Consider the following 16,156-nt stretch of genomic DNA (forward strand, 5'->3'; position numbering starts at 1 on the left):
GCTGGTCCTGAATTCCTGGACTCGAGCAGTCTGCCCACTTTGGCCACCCAAAGTGCTAGGATTACAGGTGTAAGCCATGGCACCAGGCCAGTATTTTTTTTTTCCTTTAACTGAGTTTAAGATTATTGTCTAAAACTCCACAACCCATTACCATTTTATACTTGTGCAACATTTAAAAATGTTTAATGACCACAAAATTTCAGCTAATTATATTACCCTTCATTGTATACTTTAGTAATATGAATTATAAAATTTATAAAAGCAAAATAAACCTAAGCTTTTGTCCAGATTAATGTATGAAATGTTACACATTGGTATAGAAAGAACAATGTTTCCCCAGCTTTTTGACACTATGACACAGTGAGAGATACGTTGTATACCACATTCCAAGACACACAAATGTATATTTTAACTGCTGCAAAAATGTTATGAAACAGCTCTTCCCATTACTGTGATACCCTCTGATTTCTTTTCTGTTTGATGCTGTTCTATGTTATTGAACAAAAAATGCTACATGTAACTTACTCAATGGATTTTACTACCCTTGGGTCATAGCCTGCAGTCTGAAAACCACTAGTTTAGTTGTATCTAGTAAATGTAATATGAATTTTTCTTTTTTCTTACTTTGTAAGGGGTAACCATATTAGAATACATTGGTTAAAAGCAAAATTTTCATACTTTTTGACCAATAGAACATATATTTGATCTGCTATTAAAAGCATGATTATTTTAATAGTTCTTGTTCCCAGTTGTTTTCATGACCTAATTCACAGATGTTACTTTGTGTTAAAATCTCATCAAGTCTATCTCAGACCTGAAATTTTGTGTAGTTGATGTTCTATAAGAATGATGCCAGATTTGTATGTGTCTTTCATAAGATCTTCCTTAATCAGGAAGTTTTTTTTTTTCTGATGTAAAGTAACAATAGCAAATACTAGCAGCTAATATTTATTTAGCATTTACTATGTACTACCATTGCTTCAGGCACTTTATATGTGTTAACTAATACTCTCACGGCAACCTCATAACACAAGTATATAAATGTGGAAACGTAGACAGATATTATATATATCAAGGGTCATGTAGCTAGTAAGTTATGGAACTACATTCTGAACCTGAGTACTGTGGCTTCAATGCCTGTGTTCTTATCTATGCTATTTATGAGTGAATTGGTTTTAGAAAATGAACAGTAGATAGTATAATGGTTTCAATCTTCTCAAGAAACTTTTCTACAAAGATTACATGAATGTTTTACATGTAATCTGTTTTATACATTTTTATCCTGTTTTTGGTCTAATATTGAAAACAGACTGTCTTGACAGTTAATAAGGATATCTAGGAATTGAACTCACTATTAGGTCTGCACCAAGCAGACCTCGTAGACATCTACAAAACTCTCCACCCCAAATCAACAGAATATACATTCTTCTTAGCACCACATCACACTTCTTCCAAAACTGACTACATAGTTGGAAGTAAAGCACTCCTTAGCAAATGTAAAAGAACAGAAATTATAAGTCTCTCAGACCATAGTGCAATCAAACTAGAACTCAGGATTAAGAAACTCACTCAAAACCGCTCAACTGCATGGAAACTGAACAACCTGCTCCTGAATGACTACTGGGTACATAATGAAATGAAGGCAGAAATAAAGATGTTCTTTGAAACCAATGAGAAGACAGACAGATGTTCTTTGAAACCAGTGAGAACAAAGACACAATATACCAGAATCTCTGGGACACATTTAAAGCAGTGTGTTGAGGGAAATTTATACCACTAAATACCTACAAGAGAAAGCAGGAAAGATCTAAAATTGTCACCCTGACATCACAATTAAAAGAACTAGAGAAGCAAGAACAAACACATTCAAAAGCTAGCAGAAGGCAAGAAATAACTAAGATCAGAGCAGAACTGAAGGAAATAGAGACACAAAAAACCCTTCAAAAAATCAGTGAATCCAGGAGCTGGTTTTTTGAAAAGATCAACAAGATTGATAGACCGCTAGCAAGACTAATAAAGAAGAAAAGAGAGAAGAATCAAATAGATGCAATAAAAAATGATAAAGGGGATATCACCACCGACCCCACAGAAATACAAACTACCATCAGAGAATACTATAAACACCTCTATGCAAATAAAACAGGAAATGTAGAAGAAATTGATACATTCCTGGACACATACACCCTCCCAAGTCTAAACCAGGAAGAAGTTGAATCCCTGAATAGACCAATAACAGTTTCTGAAATTGAGGCAATAATTAATAGCCTACCAACCAAAAAAAGTCCAGGACCAGATGGATTCACAGCCGAATACTACCAGAGGTGCAAGGAGGAGCTGGTACCATTCCTTCTGAAACTACTCCAATCAATAGAAAAAGAGGGAATCCTCCCTAATTCATTTTATGAGGCCAACATTATCCTGATACTAAAGCCTGGCAGAGACACAACAAAAAAAAGAGAATTTTAGACCAATATCCCTGATGAACATCGATGCAAAGATCCTCAATAAAATACTGGCAAACCGAATCCAGCAGCACATCAAAAAGCTTATCCACCATGATCAAGTGAGCTTCATCCCTGGGATGCAAGGCTGGTTCAACATATGCAAATCAATAAACATAATCCAGCATATAAACAGAACCGAGGACAAAAACCACATGATTATCTCAATAGACGCAGAAAAGGCCTTTGACAAAATTCAACAGCCCTTCATGCTAAAAACGCTCAATAAACTTGGTATTGATGGGACATATCTCAAAATAATAAGAGCTGTTTATGATAAACCCACAGCCAATATCATACTGAATGGGCAAAAACTGAAAGCATTCCCTTTGAAAACTGGCACAAGACAGGGATGCCCTCTCTCACCACTCCTATTCAACATAGTGATAGAAGTTCTGGCCAGAGCCATCAGGCAAGAGAAAGAAATAAAGGGTATTCAATTAGGAAAAGAGGAAATCAAATTGTCCCTGTTTGCAGGTGACATGATTGTATATTTAGAAAACCCCATTGTCTCAGCCCAAAATCTCCTTAAGCTGATAAGCAACTTCATCAAAGTCTCAGGATACAAAATCAATGTGCAGAAATCACAAGCATTCCTGTACACCAATAACAGACAAACAGCCAAATCATGAGTGAACTCCCATTGCTTCAAAGAGAATAAAATACATAGGAATCCAACTTACAAGGGATGTAAAGGACCTCTTCAAGGAGAACTACAAACCACTGCTCAATGAAATAAAAGAGGACACAAACAAATGGAAGAACATTCCATGCTCATGAATAGGAAGAATCAATATTGTGAAAATGGCCATACTGCCCAAGGTAATTTATAGATTCAATGCCATACCCATTAAGCTACCAATGACTTCCTTCACAGAATTGGAAAAAACTACTTTAAAGCTCATATGGAATCAAAAAAGAGCCCACATTGCCAAGACAGTCTGAAGCCAAAAGAGCAAAGCTGGAGGCATCACACTACCTGACTTCAAACTATACTCCAAGGCTACAGTAACCAAAACAGCATGGTACTGGTACCAAAACAGAAATATAGACCAGTGGAACAGAATAGAGCCCTTGGAAATAATGCCACACATCTACAACCATCTGATCTTTGACAAGCATGACAAAAACAAGAAATGGGGAAAGGATTCCCTATTTAATAAACGGTGCTGGGAAAACTGGCTAGCCATATGTAAAAAGCTGAAAGTGGATCCCTTCTTTACACCTTATACAAAAATTAATTCAAGATGGATTGAAGACTTAAATGTTAGACCTAATACCATAAAAACCCTAGAAGAAAACCTAAGCAATACCATTCAGGACATAGACATGGGCAAGGACTTCATGTCTAAAACACCAAAAGCATTGGCAACAAAAGCCAAAATTGACAAATGGGATCTAATTAAACTAAAAAGCTTCTGCACAGCAAAGGAAACTACCATCAGAGTGAACAGGCAACCTACAGAATGGGAGAACATTTTTACAATCTACCCATCTGACAAAGGGCTAATATCCAGAATCTACAAAAAGCTTAAACACATTTACAAGAAGAAACATTTACAAGAAGAAAATCAAACAACCCCATCAAAAAGTGGGCAAAGGATGTGAACAGACACTTTTCAAAAGAAGACATTTATGCAACCAGCAGACACATGAAATAATGCTCATCATCACTGGCCATCAGAGACATGCAAATCAAAACCACAATGAGATATCTCACACCAGTTAGAATGGCGATCATTAAAAAGTCAGGAAACAACAGGTGCTGGAGAGGATGTGGAGAAATAGGAGCACTTTTACACTCTTGGTGGGACGGTAAACTAGTTCAACCATTGTGGAAGACAGTGTGGCAATTCCTCCAGGATCTAGAACTAGAAATACCATTTGACCCAGCCATCCCATTACTGGGCACATACCCAAAGGATTATAAATCATGCTGCTATAAAGACACATGCACATGTATGTTTATTGAGGCACTAATCACAATAGCAAAGACTTGGAACCAACCCAAATGTCCATCAATGATAGACTGGATTAAGAAAATGTGGCACATATACACTATGGAATACTATGCCGCCACAAAAAAGGATGAGTTCATGTGCTTTGTAGGGACATGGCTGAAGCTAGAAACCATCATTCTGAGCAAAATATCACAAGGACAGAAAGCCAGACACCACATGTTCTCACTTATAGGTGGGAATTGAACAATGAGAACACTTGGACACAGGGTGGGGAACATCACAAACCGGGGTCTGCGTGGGGTAGGGGGTGTCAGGGAGGGATAGCATTAGGAGATATACCTAATGTAAATGACTAGTTAATGGGTGTAGCACATCAACATGGCACATGTATACATATGTAACAAACCTTCACGTTGTGCACATGTACCCTAGAACTTAAGGTATAATAATAATAATAAAAAAAAGAAAACAGACTGTCCTGCAAAGACTTAGAATTTGTAGATACATAGGATTAAAGATAGTAATTACATAAGAAATGTACATTACTTGTGGGGAAAAAAATCCTATAATTCTCCTACCAAAATATTAATATTTAGAATACTTTGGTGTTTACTCTTTGAGGCTTTTTTTTTGTGCGGTATGTGTGTGTGTGTGTGTGTGTGTATGGATGTGTGTAAGGCAAAAATGGGATTGTACTGTTTTCTACCTTACTGTTTTCATTTTCGTTCCATAGTGTTATTAGGAACAACATTTTATGTAGGATCCTAAATATATTTCAGAGACAGTTTTAATGTCTATGACATATTTTGTTGTATGGCTGTAGTCTAGTTTACCCAACTGACCACCTATTGCTGGGCATTTAGTTTATTACTAAATGTTCACAATTAAAAATACCTCTACATTAAACATTTTTCTTTGTAGCTCACTTTGGTTTAACATCCATTAATTATTTCCTTAGGATAAAGTCCTAAAGGGAAATCCCTTGGTCAAGGTTTCTGCCCTCCCCTTACTTTTTTTTTTAAAACAGGGTTTTCCTCTATTGCCTAGACTGGAGTGCAGTGGCGCAGTCTCAACTCCCTGCAACCTCTACCTCTTAGGCTCAAGCAATCCTCCTACCTCAGCCACCCAAGTAACTGGGACTACAGGCGTGAGCCACCATGCCTGGTTAATTTTTGTATTTTTTATAGAGACAGGATTTTGCCTTGGCTTGTTGTGCTTTATTTACCTTTGACTAGATTTGTGACCTAGCCCAGTTTCCTAATCCATCCATTAATCCGCAAACAGTTGTATCTGTACAACTACATGGAGCCTTTCAGCCATAGCATTTTTGACTCTACACTCATTTTCAGTTCTGCCCCATGCTCAAGCTCTCATGAGAAGTTTATGCCTACACAGTTTGTTAATAGAGGGAAATAAAGTTGAATGAGTGCAATTTAACTACCTTATGAAGAAATTGGAAACTGGAAAAAAATATATGTTGTTGGTATGTTGGTATTTTAGATCCTTCAAAGGAGTATTTGAAAAGAGTGTTTGTTGAAAGTGTTTAAATTATATTGGAGAGTGGTTGAAAGCAAGGAATGTAATCTTTTTTTTTTTTTTTTTTAAGAGATAGTATCTTGCTCTGCCACCCAGGCTGGAGTGCAGTGGCACAATCATGGCTCACTGCAGCCTTGACCTCCTGTGCTCAAGTGTTCCTCCCACCTCAGCCCTGACATGCCCTGCCTCCTGTCCCCCTCCCCACTGCCACCACCCTTCAGTAGCTGGGACCACAGGCAGGCGAGTAGCACCACGCCCAGCTGATTTTTGCTTTTTTTGTAGAGCTCGGTTTTTACCACGTTGCCCAGGCTAGTCTCAAACTCCAGGGCTGAAGCGATTCTATATCTTATGAAGGCAGCTAATATTTCTGTTCTAAGAAGGGAATGAGGGCTGGGCATGGTGGCTCACACCTGAAATCCCAGCACTTTGGGAGGCCAAGGCAGGAAGATCACTTGAACCCAGGAGTTAGAGACCAGCCTGAGCAAGATAGTGAGACCCTGTCTCTATTTTTTTTTTTAAAAAGGAGTGAGGACTTGTGCTTAGAATACACTGCATATATGTTACTAGACTTGAAGTTGAATCAAAATCTCTTGTAACCTAACATAATTTAAGTGCTACCAGTTGAATTAATAAAAATCAGAAAACTCCTAAAGAAAAACGGCAACAATTCTAAATATAGATGTCATCATTTGTGTATAAGAGCATTCAGAAATCACCATCCATGTATTTGAATTATTCTGGATTTTTCATGCAAGGCTGCCAACAGTTTATATGACATGGTCACACAAGGAGTGATATTTGTGTGGCACACTGGGGGAGAAGTGTGAGGCTTGTGGTGGTGGTGGGGTGCATGAATGCTACTTGCTTTTTGTTTTTGTTGTTTGTTATTATATAAAGTGAAGTAGTGGAATCTTAAAGTATAGTTAAGGAAAATTCATAAATCTGGCAAATCAATACTGAAACCACACAAAAAAAAACCTTAAGAACACATTAAATACTAACTTTCCGTTTTCTTTGTAGGTGGAAAAACTGGTGGATACGTGGAATTCTCACTCTAACTATGATCTCGTTGTTTTTCCTGATCATCTATATGGGATCCTTCATGCTGATGCTTCTTGTAAGTGTTTGACTTTTCCCTGAGTGTCTCTTGCTTTGTTTTTCAACATTTATATATGATTGAAGTAATTTGAGCATATCATAAAAAATAAGTTAATTCAACACTCAGTCATAGCATATTTAGTTCCTTTAAGTGTCTTTTATTTCATGATGATCTGACTTAATCTTTTCTGTTTGCAAAATGACTATTCAATGTGTTCATTCAGCAGAGACCAAATTTGTGTAACAGGCACATGTCTATGTGTCTGACATTGTGCCAAGCATATTTTATAAAAGATATGACATGAGCCTGAGACCTCGTCTCTACAGAAAATTTTAAAAAATAAGCTAGGTGGTGGTGGTTCATGGCTGTAGTCCCAGCTACTGGGGAGGCTGAGGTGGGAGGATCACTTGAGCCCGGGAGGTCGAGGCTGCTGTGAGCTGTGATTGTACTACTGTACTCCAGCCTGGGCAACAGAGTAAAACCATCTCACACACACACACACACACACACACAAAATGTATATATATATATATACACACACACACACACACACACACACGCGTAACATGAACATGTGACTCTTAGCTAGATCCCTGATTTCAAGGAACTCAGTGTAATGGCAGAAACATACAAGTAACCATATGAATAAAAGTATGCTAAATAAGCAAGATAAGTTCTATGATAGAACATGTTAGGAGTGCACAGTAGAAAAGCACCTAGTCCAGTCTGAGGGAGAGATGAGGAAGGGCTTCCAAAAGAGATGGTACCAAAGCCAAGTCCTGAATACTGGACAGGGAAAGGAATTCCAAAGTGGAGACATCCTGGGCAGGCCAAGGAGGGAGTGAGAGGATGCGGTCCATTGGAAGATCTGCAAGTTGTACGTGTAGAGGGTGTCTTTGTAGGGCACTGGAGAGGCAAGGAAAAACCATTCTGGGAGTTGAGTTGTGGATTTTGGTGTGTGTGGGAAGCTCAACAAGTCAGGAAGCCAAATAAGTATTTTAACCCTTCATTCATTCGTGTAACAAATGCTTCCAAGATGCCTGCTATATGCCAGGCATTACATTAGTTCTATGGATGATACAGTGGTACTGAGAAAAATGTACCTCTCTCTGCCCTCATGGAGCATACTATCTGCACTTTAAAGAGTTGATTATTTACAGTCAGATGCCACCTGATGACATTTTGGTCCGTGATGGACAACTATACGATAGAAATCCTATAAGATTATAATGGAGCCAAAAAATTCCTATTGCCTCGTGATTTTATTCCAATTGCCAACAGTATTCAGTAAAGTAACATGTTGTACAAATTTGTAGCCTAGGACCAATAGGCTATACCATATAGACTAGATGTATAGGAGGCCATACCATCTAGGTTTGTGTAAGTATATTCTATGATGTTGGCACAACAACAAAATTGCCTAACGATGCATTTCTCAGAACATACCCCTGTTGTTAAGCAACACACGACTATATATAATCACAAACTACAATAAGCATTTGAAAAAAAGAATGGTACTAAGAGAGCAAAGGCAGAGCTGGGAGCCTTTGCAGAGGCACAGTGCCAAGCACATGGGCTGCGATCTGAAGGCTGAGTGGGAATCAACGAAGTAAACGATGAAGTCTGGGGGAGGACCATCACAGGAAGAGGATTCCTGTGTGCAAAAGCCCAGATATTTAAAGCATGAAACATTCGAAGCCCACAAGTGTTGGAACCAAGGAGAAATGGATTTGTTCAGTGCACTCATCAAGCACTTAGGCAGTGCTGAGCATGGTTTGACAGCACACAGTGAGAGCCTGCTCTCTGGGGTGCCCTGTGGCCTTCTTTATTAGTATTATCATCGTTATTACTTTTTCTCATTCCTTCTCAGTTAATCCAGGCTCTTCTTATGTTCTCATCTCCTTCATCTCTGGTTTCTCTTGCCCGCTTAGAAATGTGTTTATCCATTTTGCCAGTCTCCCTCCATGTTCAATTATATTCGTAGCTCATAAGCTTATGAGCTATATGATATGGTTTTCCTTTTATTTTATAAAAGAATACGTTTTGATGTGAAATTAGACATGATGAAAAAAATTCTATCAGCTCTTGAAGCCACTTAAAGTGGCTTTTATAAGCACCTCGAAGCCTCTTTCACTTCTTTTCTTGTCCTCTCATTAATTTTGCACTTCCTTGGGGAAATCAAGTAATGAAAATGAGAAGAAGTTAGTTTCTTTTTCTGCTAATTTGCTAAGATCTGAAAGTACTGTTTCTCACAAAGGAAAAATGGATAATAAATAGGATAGACTTAATGTGAGGGCAGAGGAAGCTGAGCTTGAAAGCCAAGTGGGCAGGCATGGGCAATTGTCTGGGTTTGATTCCAGGAAGAGGCCCCCCAGCTCCCAGTCTTCTGTCGCTGAACGTGCCAAGGACTAAAATGACCACCACTGGCCCTGGGACTTGGGCATTTAAGAAGCAAGTGTCTGCAGAGCACTTTTCAGTGGGCAGGCTCGAGGTGAGTGGGCAGGCTCGAGGAAGAAGGGAGCAAGTGAGAGCAGGGAGTTACACAAGGCTTTGTGGGTGGAGGGACCTTTGAGTATGGCCTTGAGCCGTGTATCAGGGTGGAGGCAGCACTGTGAGCAAAGGTCCAAGTGGCGAAAAGTGCCACTTGGACCTTTGCTCACAGCGTTCCCTGGGTGACAGAAAAAGGTGCTTCTTCCTTGAGCACAGGGCCGAAAAATAATTAGAGATCAGATTCTGGAGGGCCTTGCAATACTATGTGAAGAAGTTTGAGTTTTATTTGGGAAGCAGTGAGAAGTATTTTGGGAGAATTTATTTGGAATTAAGAATTTATTTGGGAGAAGTAAGGAGTAAGAAGAAAATTTTGATCTAAGATATCAGAAACCACCAATATCCTAGATACACTGACGTAGGCAGGTTTGGTGGGTTCCCCTGTGATTTACATGTTTCTCCAAACTGAACTGTTGAGTATAATAACTACAGCAAGAATTTGTGGATAAAAACTATTTTCTAACCACTCTTTATGACAAAATTCAAGATGGTTTTAAAGGCATGCATGCATACATTTGGATTCTGATTTTTTAAGAGAACCATAAGTGTGCCTACAGTACCTGAGTTTTTTTGTTTATTTTTTTTCTACTATGAAAGGAAAATATGATCTTATTACAAGTTATTTGCTTCAATTGGTGAGTTTAATTAAAGAAGAAAATAAGAATATTAAAGATCTGGCCAGGTGCAGTGGCTCATGCCTGTAATCCCAGCACTTTGGGAGGCCAAGGCAGGTGGATCATTTGAGGTCGGGAGTTCGAGACCAGCCTGGCCAAAGTGGTGAAACCCCGTCTCTATTAAAAATACAAAAATTAGCCGGCTGGTAGTGGCATGTGCCTATAATCTGAGCTACTTGGGAGGCTGAGGCAGGAGAATCACTTGACCCTGGGAGGTGGAGGTTGCAGTGAGCTGAGATCGCACCACTGCACTCCAGTCTGGGCGACAGAGTGAGATCCTGTCTCAAAAAAAGCAAAAAAGAATATTAAAGATCTAAGTAAAGTAGGTTTGAGCTGTTATTGGTTATTTAAGTTTATTACATACATATACATGCATATATATATACACATATAATGTTTATATGATATTTATGTTAAGAGGATATGGATGATTCACACATATAGTTGGTACTCAATTGATACTACTTTATGTGTTTTAAAATCTTGTTTCTATTCCTATGCTTAACTAGATCATTTATATTTTGAGAAGGACACATTGTATCTAGCTTACAGTTGCCTTAAATGTCAGCACTCAAAAATGACTAATTCAATATAGTTTCATTAAAAACTTCTAGGAGGCCAGGCACAGTAGCTCACGCCTGTAATCTCAGCACTTTGGGAGGGCGAGGTGGGCAGATTGCTTGAGGTTAGAAGTTCAAGACCAGCCTAGCCAACATGGTGAAACCCTCAATTTTGCACTTCCAAAATCTCTACTCAAAATACAAAAAATTAGCTGGATGTGGTAGCGTACACCTATAGTCCTAGCTACTCAGGTGGCCGAGGCAAGAGAATCACTTGAACCCAAGAGGCAGAGGTTTCAGTGAGCCGAGATGGCGCCACTGCACTCCAGCCTGGGAGACAGCATGAGACTCTGTCTCAAAAAACAAACAAAACTTCTAGGAAATTACAGCTACTATTTTAATATGGAATGCATACCCATGTTCTTTAAAAGGCTTCTTTTGTCATTTTAAAATTGTTGTATTCATGGCTTAGAATCGTACTTTCCAAGTGATGGAGTTACTAAAGCATGTTTTGATTTAAAGACAGATGTGAACACATAGAAGATATTGAAAGAGGTTTTTTTTTCCCCCTGCCTTCTTGGAAACTGTTGTCATGAAGTTTTAATTCATGCTATGTAATTTACTTTTAAATGGTGTGTTTACTTTTTCCCATTATGAGAATTGTATAAGTGTGTTCAAATTACTTTGGAAAATAGATAATTAAAAGTCATCATTCCAACCCTGTTGTTGACTACCAAAATGCAATTAGTAGTGTTATTTGGTGTATTTTATTTCATCACTTTTTGCTTAATTTGTGTTTTTAAAACCATGGTCATAATAATAATGTGACTAACATTGTGCATCCTGCTTTTTAAGCTAAATATCACATCAAAAATTTTGTGGACAGGTGCGGTGGCACACACCTGTAGTCTCAGCTATTCGAGAGGCTGAGGCAGGAGGATCACTTGAGCCCTGAAATTCCAGTCTGAGTCCAGCCTGGATAACGTGGCACAACCCTGTCTCTAAAAAAAACAAACTTGTTAAAAAAAGTTTTGTGTTGTTCTGTGGTCTTTATAATCATTAGCTTTACTAGATTGTCTGCTTGATGGAATGTAATTCATCATGCAGTTATTCACTTAAAGTGAATGAATATCTGAATTCATTCAGTGCATCATTTGAAGTTATTCAAATCATTGTGTTATTTTTAGACATTCAGGTTATGTTCTGTTTTTTGTGTGTGTGTGTGAATAACACTATCCTGAACATATTAGAACATAAATATGCTCTAACTTTATATGCAGGAGTATTTTCTTAGAAAAGATTTGCAAAGTGAAAATAGACACTTATTTGGATAACCCATAGGTACTATAGTTCATACTCAAAATGTCCAGATCTGAACTTCTAGTCCATACCTCAGCCATCCAGAGTAAATCTGTTGTCAAAGTTAAATAACAATACACAGACAAATCTCTATGCAAAGCATTTTATTTGGGAATGTATATATATTTTTTAGAAAAACAGAATTGCACTTCAGAGCATACACCCAGACCAGGGTTGTCTTTGGTATGTCTAAAGAACAAAGAGAAGGTTGGGAGTTTTATTAATGAGAGAAGCTTGGGAGTTTTATTAAAGAGAGAAATGCTACATACTGTTTTGAAAGAAAGCCCACTGGCACTAGTGAAGTTTTGGGGAGTTGGCAGGCTCTGATTATGAGCGACAGTAGTGGCAGGTAAAACTAGTCTTAGAGTCATGGCACATTGTTGTTTCAGCAGCCACTAAGTAAAACTGGTCTGAGGGTATGGCCAGCTGTTTCAGCAGCTGAGCTTTGGATAATTCGTGGAGCAGGTGCTGTGTGCCCTGAGTGCTTTTTCCACTTGGCTCCTCAACTCTGATTTTAGTTGAATATGACAATTGACACAATTTGTATAATTCTTTCGTACTGTCTACTTTCCCAAGCCTTTCTTGGTGTTATTTTGTGTTCCCTTTTCTCCCTTAGCCCCTCAATTTCCTCACCCACCAGGTCTAGTCAGTTCTGCCCCCTCTACTTCTCTCCTGTCTTCTTCTCTACTCCTCTACCACTTCAGCTGGATAGCGAAGTGGCATCTTGCCTGCCTGACTGCCTTTACTCTTGTCACCTCCCCAGTCCATTCTTTCCACTTTATTCTCCCGAACTCTCATGTCCAGTCATGTCCTTTCAACTCCTCGATGCAGTGCTTCCTGCTGTTTCCTAGGATTCCAGGACCAGGCTCATCTCTTTCTCTCCTTCTTAACCCCACTTTTGTCTTCTAGCAACTCCACCCTCCTAGTAGTTCCCTTAATACGCCCCATTCCCTCTACAGGCGGTGACTTTGCAGATCCTTCTCCTCCGGCTCTGCCGTTGCCCACCCCCTGTCCCTGCCACAGGTGTGTCTGCCTCTACACACGTCCATTTGCCTATTTCACATGGGTTGTAGTCGTGTTTCCTCCCTGAGAGACGTACCTCTCTGTGAACAGATGCCCTATGTTATTTCTATAAGTCCTCAATAACTAGTAAAGAATAGACACTTAAATACTGACTATTGTTTTTAAGGTTCTTAAAACATTAATTGAGCCAACAGAGTCCTTTGAGTGTACATTGCTACCAGTATTGATGGTGTGGAGTATTAATGTCTGTGTAATCCTCCAGTCCTGGAAGATACACATAGAGTTTAAAGATTTCGACAATACTATTTGGAACCTTTTGTTTTCTGTTTTCCTAGAAGTTCCATATTAATTATCCCTGCAAACTATAGTTGATCATATGAATATAATGTGTGCTATTAAAAACACTTTTATTCTCCCCTCTCAGTAAAATAAATACAATTTATAGTGCCAGTGGATTAATACCCTAGCAAATCGTTCATAAAAATTACATCAGTATGATATTTTAAAAAGCCTTGAGGCAGATGGCCGAGAATAGGAACAGCTCCTAGTCTGCAGCTCCCAGCCTTGACAACTTACAGAGACAGGTGATTTCTGGGGCTTTTCAGCTGAGGTACTGGGTTCATCTCACTGGGGAGTGTCAGACAATCTGTGCTCAGCTGCTGCAGCTGACCAGCTGAAGCAGAGGCCCAGAACTCCTTGCCTGGGGCTTATAAGGGAAGGGAATCCTTTTCCTAGCCAGGGAACTGAGACACACAACACCTGGAAAATGGGCCAACTCCCACCCCAATACTGCTGGATCAGCATGCTTGAACACACTGGAGATTATATACACACCTGGCGGGGGAGGGTCCCATGCCCACGGAGCCTCCCTCGTACTAACACAGCAGTCCTGCGATCTAAGAACCCAAGGCAGCAGCGAGGCTGGGGAGGTTCCCACGCCATTGCTGAGGCTTAAAGTAGGTAACAAAGCTGCTGGGAGGCTTTCGAGGAACTGGGTGGGAGCTCACAGCAGCTCAAAGTCACCTGTCTCATGGAGCTCACCTCTGAGGACAGGGCAGCTAAGCGGCAGCAGCAAGCAACAACCAGAAGCGGCTGAAACCTCTACGGAGTACCGCTGACTCTGTCTGACAGCTTTGAAGAGGCAGTGGATCTCCCAACATGGGTGAGGTCTGAGAATGGACAGACTGCCTGCTCAAGTGGGTCCCCAAGCCCTGGAGTAGCCTAACTGGGACACATCCCCACTGAGGCAGACTGACACCCCACACCTCCTGCGGTGGGTACACCCCTGAGGCGAGAAGCTTCCAAAGCAAGAATCAGACAAAGAGTACACTAAGCTGTTCAGCAGTATTCTATCTTCTACAGCCTCTGCTGCCTGATGCCCAGGCAAGGCAGGGTCACAGGTGGACCTCAAGAAATCTCCAACAGACCTACAGTGGAGGGTCCCTGACAGTAGAAAGGAAAACTAACAAACAGGAGGACTTACAAAAACCATCAGTAGGTCGCATCATCAAAGACAGAGGCAGATAAAACCACAAAGATGGGGAAAAAGCAGAACCAGAAAAGCTGGAGATTCAAAACCAGGCAGCATCTCCTGGGCATGGCTCATTGCCAACAGCGGATCAAAGCTGGATGGAGGAGCCGGCTTTGATGAGATGAGAGAAAGAAGGCTCAGTCCATCAAACATCTCAGAGCTAAAGGAGAGTCCCATTACCAAAGCACAAAAAGAAACTAAAAATCTTGAAAAAAGAGTGGAAAGAATTGATAAGCTAGAATAATTTAATGCAGAGAGGCCATAAATGAACTGACAGGAGATGAAAACCATGACCTGAAATACATGACAAATGCACGAAGCTTCATTAACCGACTCCCAGATGGCGGAAGAAAAGAGTATCAGCGATTGAGGATCAAATGAATGAAATGAAGCGAGAAGAAATCTAAAGAAAAAAGAAAAGAAAAAGAAATGGGCTCGCCTACAAAGAAATGTAGGATGCTGTAAAAGGCCGATCTATATCTGATTAGAGGGTGCCTGAAAGTGAGAAAATGGAACCAAGTTGGAAAACACTCTTCAGGATATCATCAGGAGAACTTCCCCAACCTAGTAGGGCAGGCCAACATTCCAGTGGAAATACAGAGAGCATGCAAAGATGCTCCTCAAGAAGCAACTCAAGACACATAATTGCCAAGATTCACCAGAAGGATTGAAATGAAGGAAAAAATGGTAAGGGCAGCCAGAGAAGGTCCGGGTTACCTACAGAAGGGAAGCCCATCAGACTAACAACAGATCTCTTGGCAGAAACTCTACAAGCCAAGAAAAAGAAAAGAATTTTAAACCCAGAATTTCATATCCAGCCAAAACTAAGTTTCATAAGTGAAAGGAGAAATAAAATCCTTTGAATGGTGAAATGCTTAGAGATTTTTGTCACCACTAGGCCTGCCTTGCGAGACCCTGAAGGAAGCACTAAAACATGGAAAGACAACCCGGTACCAGCCATTGCAAAACGGCAGCCAAAATGTAAAGACCATCGGGCTAGGAAGAGCTGCATCAACTAACTGAGCAAAATAACCAGTTAATATCATAATGGCAGGATCAAGTTCTGTATAACAATAATAACCTTAAATGTAAATGGACTAAATGGTCAATTAAAAGACACAGACTGGCAAAACTGGATAAAGAGTCAAGACCCATCAGTTTGCTGTATTCAGGAACCCATCTCACATGCAAGGGTATACACTGGGCGCTCAAAATAAAGGGATGGAGAAGATCTACCAAGCAAATGGAGAACAAAAAAAGCAGAGGATTGCAATCCTAGTCTCTGATAAAACAGACTTTAAACCATCAAAGATCAAAAAAGAGACAAAAGAAGGCCATTACAGCAATGCATGAAAAAAAAAAAAA

General features: G+C 39.8%; 1 protein-coding gene across 1 annotated transcript in view; it reads left to right on the forward strand.

The window, feature by feature from the left end:
* CDS1 (CDP-diacylglycerol synthase 1) overlaps positions 1-16,156 on the forward strand; it is a 73,741-nt gene that overhangs the window by 21,420 nt on the left and 36,165 nt on the right. Inside the window, exon 3 of the mRNA XM_009206810.4 lies at positions 7,019-7,115. Within this exon, the coding sequence (XP_009205074.1) occupies positions 7,019-7,115 (97 nt within the window). The remainder of the gene's footprint in view (positions 1-7,018; positions 7,116-16,156) is intronic.

This window comes from Papio anubis, chromosome 3, assembly GCF_008728515.1.
Source record: "Papio anubis isolate 15944 chromosome 3, Panubis1.0, whole genome shotgun sequence".
NCBI classification, from domain to species: Eukaryota; Metazoa; Chordata; class Mammalia; order Primates; family Cercopithecidae; genus Papio; species Papio anubis.